Here is a 17,380-nt window from a genome sequence, read left to right as displayed (position 1 = left end):
ACCCTTAAGAAAAGACATGCTGAAGCCTCAAAATGTGATAAACACATTACAATTCTTCTTCATCGGAATTTTATGGCAACATCTGTGCCAAGTTAAACAGCTATTTTCGTTCTTTTGTTCTCTGATCAACTTTAATCAAACATAATTTTATAGTAAATTGAGAAAATATGAGCCATATGGAAGTTATGTACCACAATGTGAGCAAGGCAAATCCTCATATGAGATTGCACAAATTGTATACTTATGATGGTTTGTTTCTTGTGTTCAGAAAATTAATTAAAAAAGGTTAAGAATGATATATCTATATATGATATATTTAAATTAAAAAGTAAAAACAATATAAATAAAATATTAACTATAAAATATGTCATTATTACAACAAGCATACCACAGAGGGTTAATGTTAAATATTTAAAATGACTCATTTTGAATGAAATAGTTTGTGGTAAAATGAGAATGCTAATAGCATTTAGGAGGAACACGTGGAGGACAGAACAGCGCATTATTTGAACATGAATCTGTTGGCAAGTTGTAGCATTCGGTAAACAGTGACAGATTTCTGTGTGCTGCACTCTAACACTAAAGAGACGAGCCTGATTGACTGATGGACTGCGGAGACGCTGTAAACCCGCCATCTGTGCCATCAGAGACTGACGGAGAGAAAGTGTGTCCCTGATCTTCTGCTAAACGCACAAGAGCAGGTCACGCAGAAGACAGACACAGGCTTATGTAATGGCCGGAGGAACGCACTCCTCTGAGATCCACAAGTTGTTTACCAGGCCATGATCACATCACCTGCCTGTTTCACTTACACACAGAAACCTCATCTGCAAACACATGGCACAAAGCTGCTAGCCTGCGCTTTAGTCTCTAACGGGTCATAACGTTCAAACGGTTTTTAAAGTGTTTTTGTCACTTATGTTCACAAAGATGGCATTCTTTTGATTAACAAAATGCAATAATGTGAAATTATATTTGAAAATGTAGTTTATTCCTTGATAGAGCAGAATTTTCAGTCTTCAGTGTCACATGATCCTTTGGAAATCATTCTAATATGCTGATTTATTGCTCAAGAAACATTGTCACTGCTGAAAACAGTTGTGCTTTGTATTTTTGTGGAAACAGATACATTTATTTATCAAGTATTCTTTGAATAGAAAGTAAAAAAAAAAAAAAAAAAGTATTTATGAAAAAGTATTTTTTTTAAAACATTATAAAAGTATTTACTGTTATGTTTCATCAAACCGATGTGTCATTGCTACAGAAAAGCATTTATTTTTTTCAGAAAAATAAAAATACTTCCTGACCCTAAACTTTTGAATCAGTGTATGGGTCATTTTTTCATCCAGAATTAATAAAATAGATTATATTTTGCAAGAAAATTTATATTTTTTTGCATATCCTTTTTATGAAAAATTCAGCACTTTTTTCCACACCAATTCACATGAATGTAATGGATCTGGGCATTTATTTGCTTATCTATTTTTATTTTTTGCAGTTTTTCTCAATAGTGAGTATCATTATTAATGAAGTCATTTTTATATAAACATGACTGACATGACATTACAACACACACCCCAAAAAGTCGTTTCTATGAGCTTCACCTGACAGGTTTTATGAGATTTGGTCCTTATGCCAGTAGAAGGAAGCGAAAGAGGTAATAACTTTCAGAAACAGTAAGCTTGTGTAATTGGCCCCCGGGGTCACATGAAACACACTTGGGTCACAGCAAAAAAAAAAAAAACACTGCACACTCAGCAAGAACAGTCAAAAACAAAGCAAGCAAGCACAGGAAACTCCCCTGCAGAAAAAAAAACACATTCAAAACCAGACACAACTTCCACAAGAGGAGAAATGCTGTTTTGCGTGAACTAATAATAAAAGTTGTGGGAGGAATCAGATCGGTACGTCCCATTGGAGGACGCCTGATACTGTAGCTACAAGCACAATGCCACGATACCTGCACACAAGAAGAGGAGGCGACTGACTCACAGTAATACTGTTGCTTCAGACAGAAAATTGAGGTCAATGGTAAATATAGATTGATAGATCACTCAGAATTATGAGAATTGTGAATTGGCAGAATTGTGAGGAAACAGTCTGAATTAACTTTTTTTTTTTATGCTGTGGTGGAAACGGGCTTCATATCATACAGTTAACAAAAATAAAACCACTGCAGCATGAACAAGCCAATCTTTAAAATAAATGCAATCAAAATGCATTTATTAACGCATACATTAAATCATTCAATATGCAAAAAATAACTGATTATTTACAGGACTTGACTTAACTACATGTGAACTAAATAATCCCCGCCACAGTAGTACCTAAAAATACAAATCAAAACCGGGTCCATAAAAGGGGAAAACCAAGGGGTCTGCGCCGAGTATGATCAGTCCAATATCTCAATTTACCCACAATCAATCTTTGTGAGGAGGGAAGGTACCGTGCTTCTACCAGGAACTGAAGTCTCCAAAACCTGTTCTGCCTTTGGGCTTCTTGGCAGGAGCTTGACTAGTGGAGGGTTTGGCACCATCTGGGTGGGAATGTTTCCTGATGAAGGAGAGTGAATAAGACATTAAAGTTAATTAGGTTTGTGTAATTGATTCAGTAGTGATTATATGAGTCCAGCCTCAGCAGTTCGTCTGGCACGTTTCAGAGCACAGTGTTTTGTGAATCTGTCACAATGTAAATGCAAGGTTTTGCAAAAAAGGCTGTTACTGAATGAACCAGCAGCAAATCTGGAACTTGAATGTAAACGCTGTTACTCATCATTTCACATGCAATGAGTTTAGCCAATCACAATGGACATGCTTTACATACAGAGCTCTTAAAGGTACAGTAGCCTGTTTAAATCTAAGGTTCATCGAAAGGGTGAAAATAAAATTCTTCACTTTCAGTAGTAATTAGTCTTTTATAGTATCTTTAAAACGGTTAAACTACAATAAAAATAAATGTCATACAATGTTTAAAACAAGTATAAAAAGAGTATAACATAACTAAAAGATGATAAAAAATATTAAAAAACAAAATACATGGCAGATGGATAGTTAAGTTTTTTAATTGTTTTAAACTTATTAGGCATTACATTATGATTGAGGCAGCTCATCTGTTCCTGCATTCAATGATTGTGTCCCGTATCTCATATTGTATTACAGTTTGGTTTCAAATGAATGATTCTTTAATTAGAAAAATTGAGATGCTGTATAATCAGGCTATAAAAATAATGGATAAAAAGCCAAACCAATCGCATTGTCATATTTTAAAGAAATGGCATATGCTTAACTTTAAAAAATGTATCATGTGAGAAATTGATTTTTAAATGCTTGCGTAATAAGGAACCTTCTGTTTTATGTAATTTGGTAAAAAGATGATACAGACTGAACCACTAAGAGTACAGGAGGTTGGAAAATGTAGGATTGGGTTTTGTAGAACATCACAAGGGAAAAAATCATTCTCTGTTAAGGGATCTCAACTTTGGAATATGTTGCCAAATGAGTGATACATTATATAAAAATACTTTTACACTGATGGTTAAGCGTTGGCTTAAAATAACCAGACCTGTATGCATATTTAAATTTTCATATGGTTCCTTCCTAGTAATTAGGATTGGAAGAGTCTATAAAACTAGGTGCATATTTGTTCTGTATTCTGTTTGTAATGTGTTAGTTTTTTGGTACAGAGAGTTATTTTATTCTAATCAATTTGGTTATTTATACATGCAATGATTTTTTTTTTTAGAAAAGCCTTTCTAGGGACATGAGATGCAAATTAGCACCTGGAACGTGACTGGAATCACGTTTATTGTATTGTCCCTATCCAAATAAACGTATAAATAAATAAAAAAAACTGATCTCATTTCCATATATTTGCATTTATTAAACTTTTAAAAATCTTTTCTTATAGAGTCTTAACTTGGTATGGGTCATTTTTCAACCAAAATGAATAAAATAAATAATAGATTATATTTTGCAAGAAAAAGAAACCTTTTTTTTTGCATCATAACATTTTAATGAAAAATTAAGCATTTTTTCCCACAAAATTCTAATGAATTTAATGGATCTGGACATTAAGTAATTAATTAATTTGTTTATTTATTTATTTATTGCAGTTATTCTCAATGGTGAGTATCATTATTAATACAGTCATTTTATGCAAACATGATTAATTGACATGACATTAATTGACGATGTAATTCTTTGAATTATTTTGAGCTCATTTAATTATCCGAACCCCATGTTTGTGTAAGTAATAAGCAGTAAGTCAAAATGAATAACAAGCATACTTTTCATAATACTTGCATGCAGCATGTGCATGTGAAAAATGGCACTGTTCCCATCAGGTAGCTGTGGTGTGTGTGTGTGTGTGTGAGCAGCAGGTGTTCACATTACTGTGTATGTATGTGTATGTCTGTTTAACAGTTAGTCATGTGTGTGTGTGTTTGTGTGAGAAGCAGTGGGGTTGTGAGGGATAATTAGAATGATCTCCTGCCGTTCTCAGTAAACTTGATATCCTGAGTCCTGCTGTGGCGTGGGACAAACCCCTCACTAGTGACACCCACAAACACACTCATTTACCATCAGAGCAGATCTATATAATAAAATAATGATCCTGCAATTATGAGATCTGTCTATCCATCCATCCATCTATGCTATCTATCTATCCATCATTACAAAGACAGAATACAAAGTTCCTCATATCAGAGTCTAAATCAATTCTGGTTAAATCATTTCTTTTGCCGTGATGCTGGAGATACAGTGTGAAAACTGCCGTAATCCTATAACCTTTCGATAAATAACAAGTAACATTTATTTTCAGAAACCAAACAACAAAATATTGCTTTTAATAAATAATTTGTTGTGATAAAGATGAGGATTACCAGAGTAAATTTCAGACTTTGAAAGTCAACAGACTTTATGTATTCAGTATGAATCACTTCTGTGCTAGCAGGAAAGCTTCTGGTAATGTAACTCATATGTATTACCTTGGTAATGATCAAATAACCTCCTCACTGTTGCAAGAAAAGTATTTGTGGATATTCAACTGAAATGAATCAATGCGATATATAAAGATCTGTGATATTACACTGTTGTCATATTCAACAGCGGTGCATCATCATGGATGTGTGTGTGTGTGTGTGTGTGTGTGAACTCACGTGGCAGTCGTGTTGATGTATTTGCCCACTCCTGGTCTGAAAGTTTTAGGCTTGTCCTCTGTTTTTGCCTTGTTGATTGAAGCAGAGGTTTGTGCTCTCTCTTCCTCCAGTTTCTGTGCTTCCTTCTCTCGCTCGGCTGCAATCTAAACACACAGACACACACACAGTCACATCGATGGCACGGCATGAAAACACAACTAATACGATACTGACTATGTACATGAACACAAATGCTGACCTGTGCATCGGCTTCCTCATACGGGTCCACAAATACTGAAGTGCTCAGCAGCTTTATCTCAGACTGACAATGTGAAAGAGAAACAGAGAGTCTGAGAAAACACTCTTCACCTATTAGCATGCTGCTACCTTTAAAAAAATGTAAGTCTCGAAAAGGAACTGAAGTGATGTGTCAAAAACTCTGCTGCCCCAGGCTATAACATTTTACATGAAGGAGAGAAAAATGGTTAAAATTCTGTTTTGAATTGGACTATTTTCTCTTTTGGCATTGTGGGATTTGACAGCAGGTGGAAAAATATAAACAAACAGGAGGTACAGTGAGTCAACATAAAGCACAGCCCTACACTGCTGACATGCAATTGTGTAAACGAATTGTACATTTTCTGATGCTACAGAAGGGACAAAAATGGCTTCAGCACCTTGGGTTTGTCTGTCTTTGGATCACTTTCAACATTCTCCATCGCTGTGAGGGTCTCTAAACCACCAACCACTCTAAAAGAGAGCAAGAGAGGGACAGAATCCTATTAAAATCCTGCTGCAAAGAGTAAATGAGGTAGCATTCAGTGCCAAGTGGTGATAATATCTCTAATGAGACTGGATCAAACTCTTTCACTGTAGTCAACAATCTTCTACTTTTCTTAAAGGAACACATCCAAATATGAAAAATTCTACAATTTGTTTATCCTCATCTTGAGTTGTTATGTTACCAGAAGGGCAAAAAAGGACCAAAGTAGTACAATACATAAATATTTTTAAGTTAAATTTTAAGCATTCTGAAAACCGGTTTTAACAGGGTTGTTATTATTAAAAATACTTTTCAGGGAGTAAGAATAAAAAACTAAAATAAAATAAAAAATAAAATAAAAACTAGTCACTGAAAAACCTAAACTTGCATTAAAATAAATTTTGCCTTGGCAATGTAACTTACAAAGCTGCAGTCGGTAACTTTTTTTTGGTTAAAAATGATCCAAAAATCAATATTTGAGCAAGTACATAACCAGCCAGTGACAAAGTTATTAACAAGATTTCCATTTCAAATAATTAGATAATAATAATAATAATAATTATTATTATTTCTTGAGCACTAAAATTAGCATGTTAAAGTTGTGAAGGATCATAGCTGCTGAAAATTTATTTTACCATCAAAGAAATATATAACATTTTAAAATATATTCATACAAACAGTTATTTTAAATTGTAATAATACTTCACAATATTACTGTTTTTACTGTATTTTTAATCAGATAAATTCAGCTTTGATGAGCATAAAATATTTTCTAAAGCATTAAAACAATATTTAAAAAAAAAAAAAAAACATTTTCATTATTTATTTTTAAAAAACTTTTTTTTTTTTTTTTTTTTTTTTATTTAGTACTGCCCTGATGAAGCTATTTGACTGTGAATGTCCTGTTACTGAAGACAAATCAATTCATAAATTACCTTCCAAACACAGTGTGTTTCCTGTCCAGGTATGCGCATGAGCGAAATGTTATAAAGCTGAAAGTAAACAGAAAAGAAACATTTTAGTAAGGGCAGTTTCATACTTGCACTATATTTGCCTTTCATGAGCTAAACATCAGTGCTTACACAGGCAACAAAAAATAGTGTTGAAGTTTCAGGTCAGTTTAGGCTTTGTTTCCTCTCATTTGTTATTGCTGGTTACAGAGGGTTAAATAAGTACAAGAGACAAGACCAACCAGAATTCAGTATGCAAATATTAGAATGACATCATAGGTGCTGGTTAGATTTAAAAATTCTTGCGATGTCAAAGGTCAATATTTAAAACAGAATCTTAAATTTCTGTTAAAGAGGTTTATAAAAACCCAAAGCAGACATCAGGTTAAAGTGATGTATGATACAAAGTTTGTTAAGAGGCTCGGCTGAATTAATTGCAAAAGTTTAATACTTCATAGGTTTAAAACAAACTCTAAACAGAGCGTTTGATTTTAATCCAGTCACTGTAATGAGCAGATGAAACATTTACTCACAACTGGGATTTATTTGTGTTGGGTCCTGAGTTAGCCATGCTCAGAATACCACGACCCGTGTGAGACAGATTGGGCCTGAACTCGTCCTTGAACGGCTTCCCCCAGTAAGACTCTCCTCCTAATGCACACAACAACAGAGAGAGGAACAGGAGGGGGGAAATATGCATATTAAACACAATGGGGAGCCTGTGTATGAGATTAAGAGTAACACATCATGACACTTGGCCAATAACAACCCTGCTGTATATGCAGCATCACATCTGTAGTCTGGTATAATTACAGCGGAAGAACAAAAGCAGTGATCCAGCACAACACGAAAACATAACTACATGTACACAAACAGAAACATTCATTTCAAAATAAAGTGTAATTTTCCCTCAAGTACCTTACTCCATGTCCTTGGGATTTTTTCTGCTCATTTATCGTAAATCTGATCACCTAAAAAGTAACACTTCATAAAAAAGCCACACAATTTGAGGATAAATTCATGTCCAATTTACTTACTGGATGGAGTTCAATAGGTTTAGTCATTAAATCTCAAATACTAAGAATCAGCGATATGCTTCATTTAAAAAACAAACATAGCAACCAATAAACTGTGGCAATCCAAAAATCACACAAACAACATGCACTAACATTTTGGCATCAGTAAGATTTCTTTTTTAAAGAAATTATCATTTTATTCAGCAAGGATGCATTAAATTGATAAAAAAAAATTACAGTAAATACATTTGCAATATTACAAAAGTTTCTATTTTTAAATGAATGCAGTTTTTTTTTTACTTCCTATTGACGAAAAAATAAAAATATAATAATATTTTACAATATTGCTGTTTTTACTGTGTTTTTGAGCTATAAATAAATTCAGCCTTGGTAAGTGAAGTCTCTCCTTTCAAAAACATTTTAAAAAATGTACAGTCCACACTTTGTGTAATGCAGTAGTCTATTTAATTCTTCCCAGATTTTACACTGAAATATTAAAAGCAGTTCAACTGAACTTGACCCAGATTGTCTATTTGAATCACTTCAAATCATTTATAGAATTACTAAACCAGTGCCCCACGCACAGGCACCATGCGTCGTCTTCTGCCACCATAAACAAACACCTCATGCCAAAGGCCTCCAAATCAGGTACACTAATTAACGCTTCATCACGCTCAATCAAAAGCTCAGCTGGATGCAGCTCTCTCAGCGAGTGATCGCGTGTGTGTGTATGCAGAGACTGACATGAGACTGCGCTCGAATGCAAGATTAGCAACATTTTTCCGCAACTCAAATGGTGTTCTGAGACACCAACACTGACTGAATTCACACCGTCATGTGAGTTTGAAAATCTTTTGTTACTTCAGTAGCATATGATTCTAGCTGTAGCAGAGCAGAGAGGAGTTTAACGTCCAGCAGCTGGTGTCGTTGTGGAGCGATGGCTTTATGGCACACCAATCTGCCTTTGAAAACGTGCACACCCTCATAAACATTCCCCAGGTGACATTTCTGCATAATTTATGATCTTGCTGACATTTCCTACCCCATGCCACTGACTTGATTAAAAAGGATGAGGAAAAAAAGGATGAAAATCAACCTACATAAAATCAACAGAATACCAAGGCTGCTAAGATTTAAAAAACAATGGTAAGAAAAAGTGATTTGTTAAAAACAAACAAAAAAAGCTGAACAATTACTTAATATGAATATTCAAATCCAAAGTTGGATGGTTAAATCCAAGCATCTGTGGAGTGCATCTGTGTGCATTATCACAGAAAATTCACATCACTTGTTCACCAATGGATTCTCTGTAGTGAATGGGTGCCGTTGGAAAAATAAATAATCCACAAATCCATCATTGTATAGTCACTAAAATAGTCAAAAATGGCTATAAATCAGAAATATTCAGATCCAATAACACTTCCTCCAGAGGAAAAAGTCCATTATTTAGAACTATTTTGTTTTCACTTGTAAACTGTGCTTGATCTGCGCATACTTCTCTTCTGATTTAGATGTGGTAAATTTTCACTGGAGAAAGCAATATTATGGACTTGTTTTAGCCAATAGAAACAATTTAAAGTTGCTTTTTACAAACATGCAGCTTTTCACTTCACAAGATGATTAACTGATGGACTGGAATGGTGTGGATTACCTATGGATTATTGTGATGGTTTGATCAGCTGTTTGGACTCTCATTCTGACGGCACCCATTCACTGTCCACTGGTGAGCAAGTGATGTAATGCTAAATTTATAATTATTTGGAGAACAGCAATAATTATGCCACATTTTCATTTTAACATTAGTGTTACTTTAAAAAAGTATGCAATACACAATGAATCATCAATAAACCATACATAAAAAAGCCATCTCATGCAAAGGCAATCTGGTAATTCAAGCTTGAAGTACCACCTTCATGAGTCTGCAGTGACTAATTAAAAATGATCGCAGATGGAAATAAGCAATTATGTTTAATCTGATTAACCGGCCATTCATGTAAAATCCCAATCATATACGATTGCCATAACTTTAACAAATCAACAACAATTAAACACTTTGTAAATATTTCAGAGTTGGTGATTACTACAAAACTAACTGGAACTTTTCTTTAGGTCTGAAATACTATTTTTTAAATGTCATGATCTTTTCCTTTTTTCCTATATGTATACAGACCTTTATATATACTCATTCATGCACAGGTATATCTAAAAATATCTGTGCATGTCAGCGTGAGATGTGATGTTTTCTGCTGCACTGATAGCAAACCGCTGTGTAAGAAGCCTTCATTTAATTTTGTAGATGAATCCTGCAGATTCATAATCACTGCACATTAATTCCCAGCCTAACAGCGCACCATTATTACAGAAAGGTGCGTCTCTTCAAAGGAACAGTGTGTGATTTGTCACACTCATACTTTATGGTTGCAGCATCCAAAACACATTTTGATAATTTGGTTAATATTATCTATTTTTCAACTAAATGGAGGAAAACAGGACGGCTGAATACATGATCAAAGCCTTCAAAATAATAATAAATAAGCCATGTTATTATGGTTGGTATAACGTCAACATTTATCAGTACATATCGGTTCATATTAAAGGGATAGTTTGCAGAAAAATGTCTCAACTTTTACTCACCCTCACCGTTTCAATCCTGTTTCTGAACCACAAATTTTAATTAAGTACGGCTTGTTCCTCTGCATTTAAACAGGTTTTGTGCATATGAAAGTTTTGTATGAAGTACAGACCAGAATTTAAGTTCAGGTCCAGATGACACTCGGGTTTTGTGAACTGGATCCAGTGTCATTTTAGTACAAATTAAATTACTATTATAGTTTTTTATTATTTTGAAATAAATTAAATTTTTTATACTTTGTTTTCATTTTAATTTGCAAGTTTTAGTCATTTTGTAATAATTAAGTATGATAATGATAAGTAATGTTTTTTTATGGTTTTAATTTTCTGAATTAACAGATTCATTGAGAAGATCAGACTGAAAAAAAGATTAATTTCCGAATTACTGGGATGAATTTTAAGTGAATAACTTGATGTTCATCACATTATTGCAATTATATGACTTTTTTATTGTCATTTTGGAGCTTAACAGCCCCAGTCCATATCAACTTTCATTCAATTAAAAAAGTTGAAATATTATTTTATAAAATCCTTTTGTGTTCTACAGAAGAAAGTAAGTCACAGAGATATGAAACAAGAGTAAATGACAGAATAATGATTTTTGTGTGAATTATTCCTCTAAAAATGACACTATTGTACAATTATAATCAAGAGAATTGATTTATATAATTGTTGCCATTCTGACAGATAATCACATGCATATGCAAATGCATCACTGAGGATTGAGGACACTGCAAACTCTTCCCTATTGAACAGTCATTTACACACTGTCCCACTCGAGTGACTAAAAGCACATATTTGATACAAAATCTCACCTTCTTATTTGCATCTATTTTAGGTCAAATGCACTAGCAGACCTCGCCTCAATTCGCATGGTAATATACACGTGAGAATGACTGGAAGCTTCTGACATTCAATCTAACACTAAACGCTTTAAAATTCACTCTCTGTTCATGACAAATCTTTTGGTCTACTTCCTTCTCTTGCTTTCAGTCCTTCTTTTTACTCAAGGGTCTCAGGTGAGGCTGGTGCATTTTTTATGTGATTGAATTTTAGATACATAGGAATAGTGCACAAACTCCTTACCCTTTCTGTTTCTCAGTTAGACCTGCACCTTTAAACAATCATGACCACAGGAAAACATCCCTTGTAAATGTGCGTCAAAAAAGCCATTCAGTTTGATAAGGTAAGCTGAGGTCAAATTGTCTAGACAGCTCAGAAAAGCCTGAGAAAATAATAAAAAGCTCATCTGACCAACTGAATACGAAAAATATTTATTTTTTCCAATCAAAGGCTAAACTTCCTATAAATGGTTCCATTCGAAAAACCTTATAATTTTAAGGAGAATCACAAAAATGTCCATGAGTCACCGAACTGACTTAGACTTGTAACTAAAACCATGTATTCAATATATTTGGCACTTCGGTGAGGGCAGATTCCATATTTAATTTGATGTGATTGAAAACAAGGCTCTACTTGCACTTTCCTAGAAAAAGATCAGGTTAAATAGCACTACTTCTCATAGTTTTCTAAACAAAATCTGAAGAGAGCAACCAAGGAGGACCATGTTGTAAAGTACCCCGCTTCGGTGGTACAACAAAACACATTTTTGTGCACATGATGTGAATATTAGGACACGAGTGACACGAGTACAAAGCTTTGTTCACCAAAGAAATAATTGCTTAGCAGCCAAATGCCACATTGCGACCATGGAAACATTTGGATTCATGCCGAACGAGAGAGGTACGTGAGCCCATACATTTGAATTAAGTTGTGTTCTGTTGTGTGGTCACTTAAACTGTTAGAGAAAGCATTGTTAGCCTAACTTTTCACTTTCAGTAAATGTCAGTTTAGACATTACTGACATTATCTCTTCCATCTACACTTGACCCTCTAACACTAACACTCTCTATTTCATTTCTTTCTACTTGTTTTCTTTTATATATTATACTGTATTTATAAAATAAACCTGACCGTTTAACACTAGCATTCTCTCTTCTTTTTTTCTATTCTATCTACTCGTTTTCTTTTTATTTATTGTAAAAATTAAAAACAAAATTCACACTAGCTCTCTCTATCTACATTTTATTCTTTGTATTTAATATATATATATATATATATATATATATGAGCTTGCTACGTGTACTTGTTAGACAAAGTAAGGCATGGGGAAGGAGAAAGATGAAAGATATTGTGTGATAATTCAGTTTCACTTTCCCTGAGTGTCAATTACTTTGGAATTTTGGGAGAAAACATGAAGATAAGAGACAAGAGATGGGCTCTGTCTTGCTTGTGTCCCACAGCCCTCTCAAAGCTCAGAGTGGGATATATGATAAAACATTCATTCTTGTGGGAAAATATAACTAACCCTGACTTAAATACTAAAGTTCTATTACTTACTGATTTTAATGCACTTTTAAAGTCTGAATGACCTTAAAAGCATAATTTGTACATTGTAAATATACTGCATGTGTGTATACATTGTGCAAATAATCAACACTGTCAGTCCAAGTTGTAACTGTTATACATCAGTGATCAAAATGATAAATTATTCAGAACAAATGTAAAAATTATTACCTGTACCAGTCCCTGTAGGGTCTCCTCCTTGAATCTGAAAATAACAAAATAACATAAATATGCCACATATTTTTCAAGATAAAAAGTGAAGGTATGGCTAGAAATCTATGGGAACTCCAATATATTGGAAAATGCAAAGCCTGACCAAAAAATTGAAATCAAAATGTAAAAAAAATCTAATATCTAAACTACTTCAGTTACATCAATATAATGAATAAAATGTAATTCTATGAAAAATTTGTTTACCATGAAATTTCTAATAGAGCGGTGGAATATCGTGCCTTCATAATATCCTTTCTTACACAGTTTAATAAAGTTTTCTCCAGCCTTGGGGACCTGCAAGGAATAAAACAAACATCAGTTTTTTAATGTCAGGAAATGTGATTTATAAAAACGGTTTGTCATTACGATGACACTTGCATAGCAGCCCGCTATACTGAAGAAGGGGTGAAGAAATTGATTCATTTACGAATACATATCTTTGTTGTGGTTGTGGGACACAGGAGACCATACAAATCACAAAGTATCTCCGGACAAGCAACAACAGTCTTTTGAAGATCTTACAACTCAAATCTACCAAATCTGAAATGAAACTGTAAATAGCTTAAAAAAAAAAAAAAAGTCAAAAAAGTCAAAAAAAAAAAAAAAAAAAAAGTTACAACAAATAAGAGGAAAAAACTATTTATCATTAGGATTTTTTGACAAAAAAAAAATTATTACTATAATGCAAGAATTTTTTATTATTATTATTAAACATAATAGTATTTATACATCATGGAATAATTTACTGCACTAAATAACAACTATGTCTGGACATGATGTTTATTATAGTACAGGCAATGAGCTTAATTATTATGAAAATAATGCCACAATGCAAAAAATCTTAATGATCCTTTTTTTTGCTTATGATATTTGAGGTGAAAAATGGTATTTCTTGATGAGATTCAACCAAAGGGAATTTAAACCCATCTCCAATTAAAAGACTGCAAAACATTCACATTAATGAAACTGCAGCTTGCATCTTTTAATCATTCATGAATATTACAAGAACTGTGTCCACTATAACTTCAGATGATGATTTAATTATTTTACTTAACATATATATACACAAGCCTTTCTCTCAAAGCCCTTGTGTGCTACCAAAAGGATCTTCTGTGGGCTATAAAGGTCAATAAACAATTAGGTCTGTTAGTAATACTTCTGGCAGCTTTGAATGTACGAGTCTGCTAGGTCATTCAGGAAGTGAAAGGCTTATGTAAAATGCTGTTTAAAAAAAGCACACAAAGTTAAAGCAGTTGCTTCCTCGCCCTCTCTGTAAATGTTTATGTGTTTGTTTCTATGGCGATCAGACATCCCTTTCTTCCAAAAAAACGTCTGCGAGTCAATAAACTGATTTTGTGTTCAGGAAAGACATTGTGTGCCTTACTGGGAGATGTAGAAGCAAATTCCACATTAAACTTTTATAAGTCATCCAGAGAGGAGGTCAAGCATGTCAGAACTTAAAACAAAAAGTCTGATTTCAATGTCACACACTCATGCATGAAACGCACACAAAACACCTACAAAAATAAAGTTGTCAAGTAAGATCTCAATCATCTGCTCCATCTAGACCTGACAGTGTTACATAACTGTCCACAATGACCTTCCAATCTAGATGCCAACATGTGCTGGAAACTGTAAACCCTGGACAAGAGGACTTGTGTTTCTACACAAATCAAAATGGGAAAAAAAAAAAGAATCATTTTGCTTATATAAAATGAAGAAAAATTCATAAATTTAAATAATTTTAGGGGAACTGAATAATTTAGAAGAGTTTTTCATTTACCTCTAAAACTATATTTTCATTACAGTAACACAAAAATATAGAAATTATTTTATTTATTAACAATTATACATATTTTTATTATTACATTGAATAAATAAATACATAAAAAACATTGTTTAAATTGTGAAGTGCTTATAAAGGCTAGGTACTGTCTGTTTCATTTTAAAGTCATTGTAATTACTGTATTTATAACAATATTACAGTAAAAAAATAAATTGGCTTAATTGTTATGAAAAGCAAAACACCCTAAAATAGGCTTCCCTTTATTTTGGCAAAATATATATCTATTATGTTATACAGTGAGATATGAACATGATCTTGACATTTTTCTTGTCCTTTCATAAGATTTAGCCTTACAGTAAAAAAAAAAAGCTATTACTACTTTGTAAACACTGCACCACAAATAGAATCATCACAAATGCAGGCAAACCACAGGAGGGAGGGAGTGGAGGAGAGGAAGAAAAAAGGCAGAGGGTAATTTTCTTATCAATGTGACCTCTCCTCTTTATCCTGATTTGACAAGCACACAGCCAACGAAAAGACACTAAAATAGCATCTAGTTACTAGGACTATGAAGCGCATGAAATACTGTTTCTGTGTCCATTAGGCAGCGTTTACTTTGGTTCCCAAGTCACGCTGACACAAACACATGCACTACTACTAGAGGATGCATTTTATAGCTGTCTCTGCACACCTGGAATAGAACAAAGTGCTTCTGTTTTCACAATAGTTTCCTTAAGCTTTAATTCTAAAATTCAAGGCATTTTCTAACCAAATTAAGTCTTTTATCTTCTGGCCTTGTAAAGGCTGTCTTCTGCTTTTGTGCACTGCATGAATTAAAACCTGAGCCAAATTCTTCATGAAAGTGATAAAATAGTGCTAAAACACAATAAATGTGATTTAAGCGTATGGAATCTTATGTAATTAAAAAGTCAGTATGACAAAGCTCACCAATTTCCCTGCACTGTGTTAAAGTGAAAAACTAAATGATAGATATAAAGAAATTGATGTGCAGCTTTGACCCAGGAGCGAGAGCCTGGCACACGCTCTCACATAAATAAGAACAGGGACCCTGCATCTGCTCAGCTGAGAAGAGAGAACTATGGGTACGTTTTACTGCCAGCGCAAGGCCAGAACGAACATTTTTTCCGAGGAAGTGTTTTATGTCAGGGATGATTTTACAAGCTCAGTGGGATACAGAGCACATCAAGGAAAAGAAATGAGAAGAGGGAAAACACATAAGAAAAGACACCAAGAGAAAGAATCTGACATTAACAGCAAAAACAAGACAACGTAAAAATGAGAAATAAAGGAAACAGAGTGAATCAATCAATGTAGGTCAGCAGTTGCAGTGTGTCAGTGAGATTGAGCACTCTGAACGCATTAATTATACATTATGTACAGACAGGACAGCCTTTAGACCACTACTCACACACACACACAGAACAAGGACATTAAATATACACACCTCTGCTCAATCCAGAAATATCTGGGCAGGACTGTGTTTTTATAAGCTAGTGTACATTGGAGCTGAATTGTATATATGCCGTATGTGAATTCACTGCATTGACCAACAGAAAGCGGTGATCTCTGTGTGAGAGGTGCTTTATGCATTACTACAATATTGACAATAAACAATGAACATTTTTTGCAGAATTTCTGCAAATTTGATCATACATTTAAGCCACAATTAAAATGTATTTACAAAGTTTAACTATACAAAATAACAAACAAGTGCCATTTATTTTAAAGATATATAGCACAAGCACACTTTTCAAACAAACCATTTTACAAAGTTTGTTAGATTTTAAAATATGAATTAATCTTCTATTCAAAAGTAAGAGGTCAGTAAGATTTGTTTTACGTTAAAGTCTCTTCTGCTTGCCAAGGCTGCATTTATTTCATCAAAATATAGTAAACAGTAATATTGTGAAATATTATTTAAATTTAAAATAATGGTTTTCTACATCAATGTTTTAAAATGTCATTTATTCCTGTGATGGCAAATCTGATTTTTTTGTTGTTGTCATTACTCAAGTCTTCAGAAAACATACTGACTTGCTGCTCAAGAACCATTTCTTATTAAAAACAGTTTCATATTTTTTTTTCTTTACTGTCACTTTTGATCAATTTAATGCATCCTTGGTGAGTATTAATGTCTTTAAAACAATCTTACTAATCACAAACTTTTTGAATGGTAATATAAATAAATGAAAATATCTACCGGTTGTCAAACTTTGTGAAACATGTTTACTGTTGATATATTACACTGTAGCTAATCTGCTTGAACACCTGTGTGAAACTGATAGGAACTGACTGACCTTAACACCAGCGGGTTAAAAATAATTGAAAAAGTGGCACATAAATGTGAAGTTACTTTTGAGAAAAGCTCTAGCAACAACTGTTTGCAGATGCCACTTGCTTTGATGTTTTGTATCTAATGCAATGAAAGAATGACTTAAGTGTCCAAAAGTGGACCACAGT

General features: G+C 33.5%; 1 protein-coding gene across 1 annotated transcript in view; it reads right to left on the bottom strand.

Annotated features, from left to right (window-relative positions):
* Positions 1–970: 970 nt before the first annotated feature.
* LOC306870664 (RING-type E3 ubiquitin-protein ligase PPIL2-like) overlaps positions 971–17,380 on the bottom strand; it is a 33,225-nt gene continuing 16,815 nt past the window's right edge. The window contains exons 13-20 of the mRNA XM_079418064.1: positions 13,318–13,407; positions 13,072–13,105; positions 7,381–7,498; positions 6,833–6,889; positions 5,812–5,884; positions 5,394–5,456; positions 5,156–5,298; positions 971–2,553 (exon numbers count right to left, since the gene is read on the bottom strand). Of these exons, the coding sequence (XP_079274190.1) occupies positions 2,454–2,553; positions 5,156–5,298; positions 5,394–5,456; positions 5,812–5,884; positions 6,833–6,889; positions 7,381–7,498; positions 13,072–13,105; positions 13,318–13,407 (678 nt within the window). The 3' untranslated portion in view covers positions 971–2,453. The remainder of the gene's footprint in view (positions 2,554–5,155; positions 5,299–5,393; positions 5,457–5,811; positions 5,885–6,832; positions 6,890–7,380; positions 7,499–13,071; positions 13,106–13,317; positions 13,408–17,380) is intronic.

Source organism: Barbus barbus (assembly GCF_936440315.1).
Source record: "Barbus barbus genome assembly, chromosome: 6".
NCBI classification, from domain to species: domain Eukaryota; kingdom Metazoa; phylum Chordata; class Actinopteri; order Cypriniformes; family Cyprinidae; genus Barbus; species Barbus barbus.
Note: the sequence above shows the minus strand (reverse complement) of the source record. Positions and strands in the feature narration are given on the sequence as shown.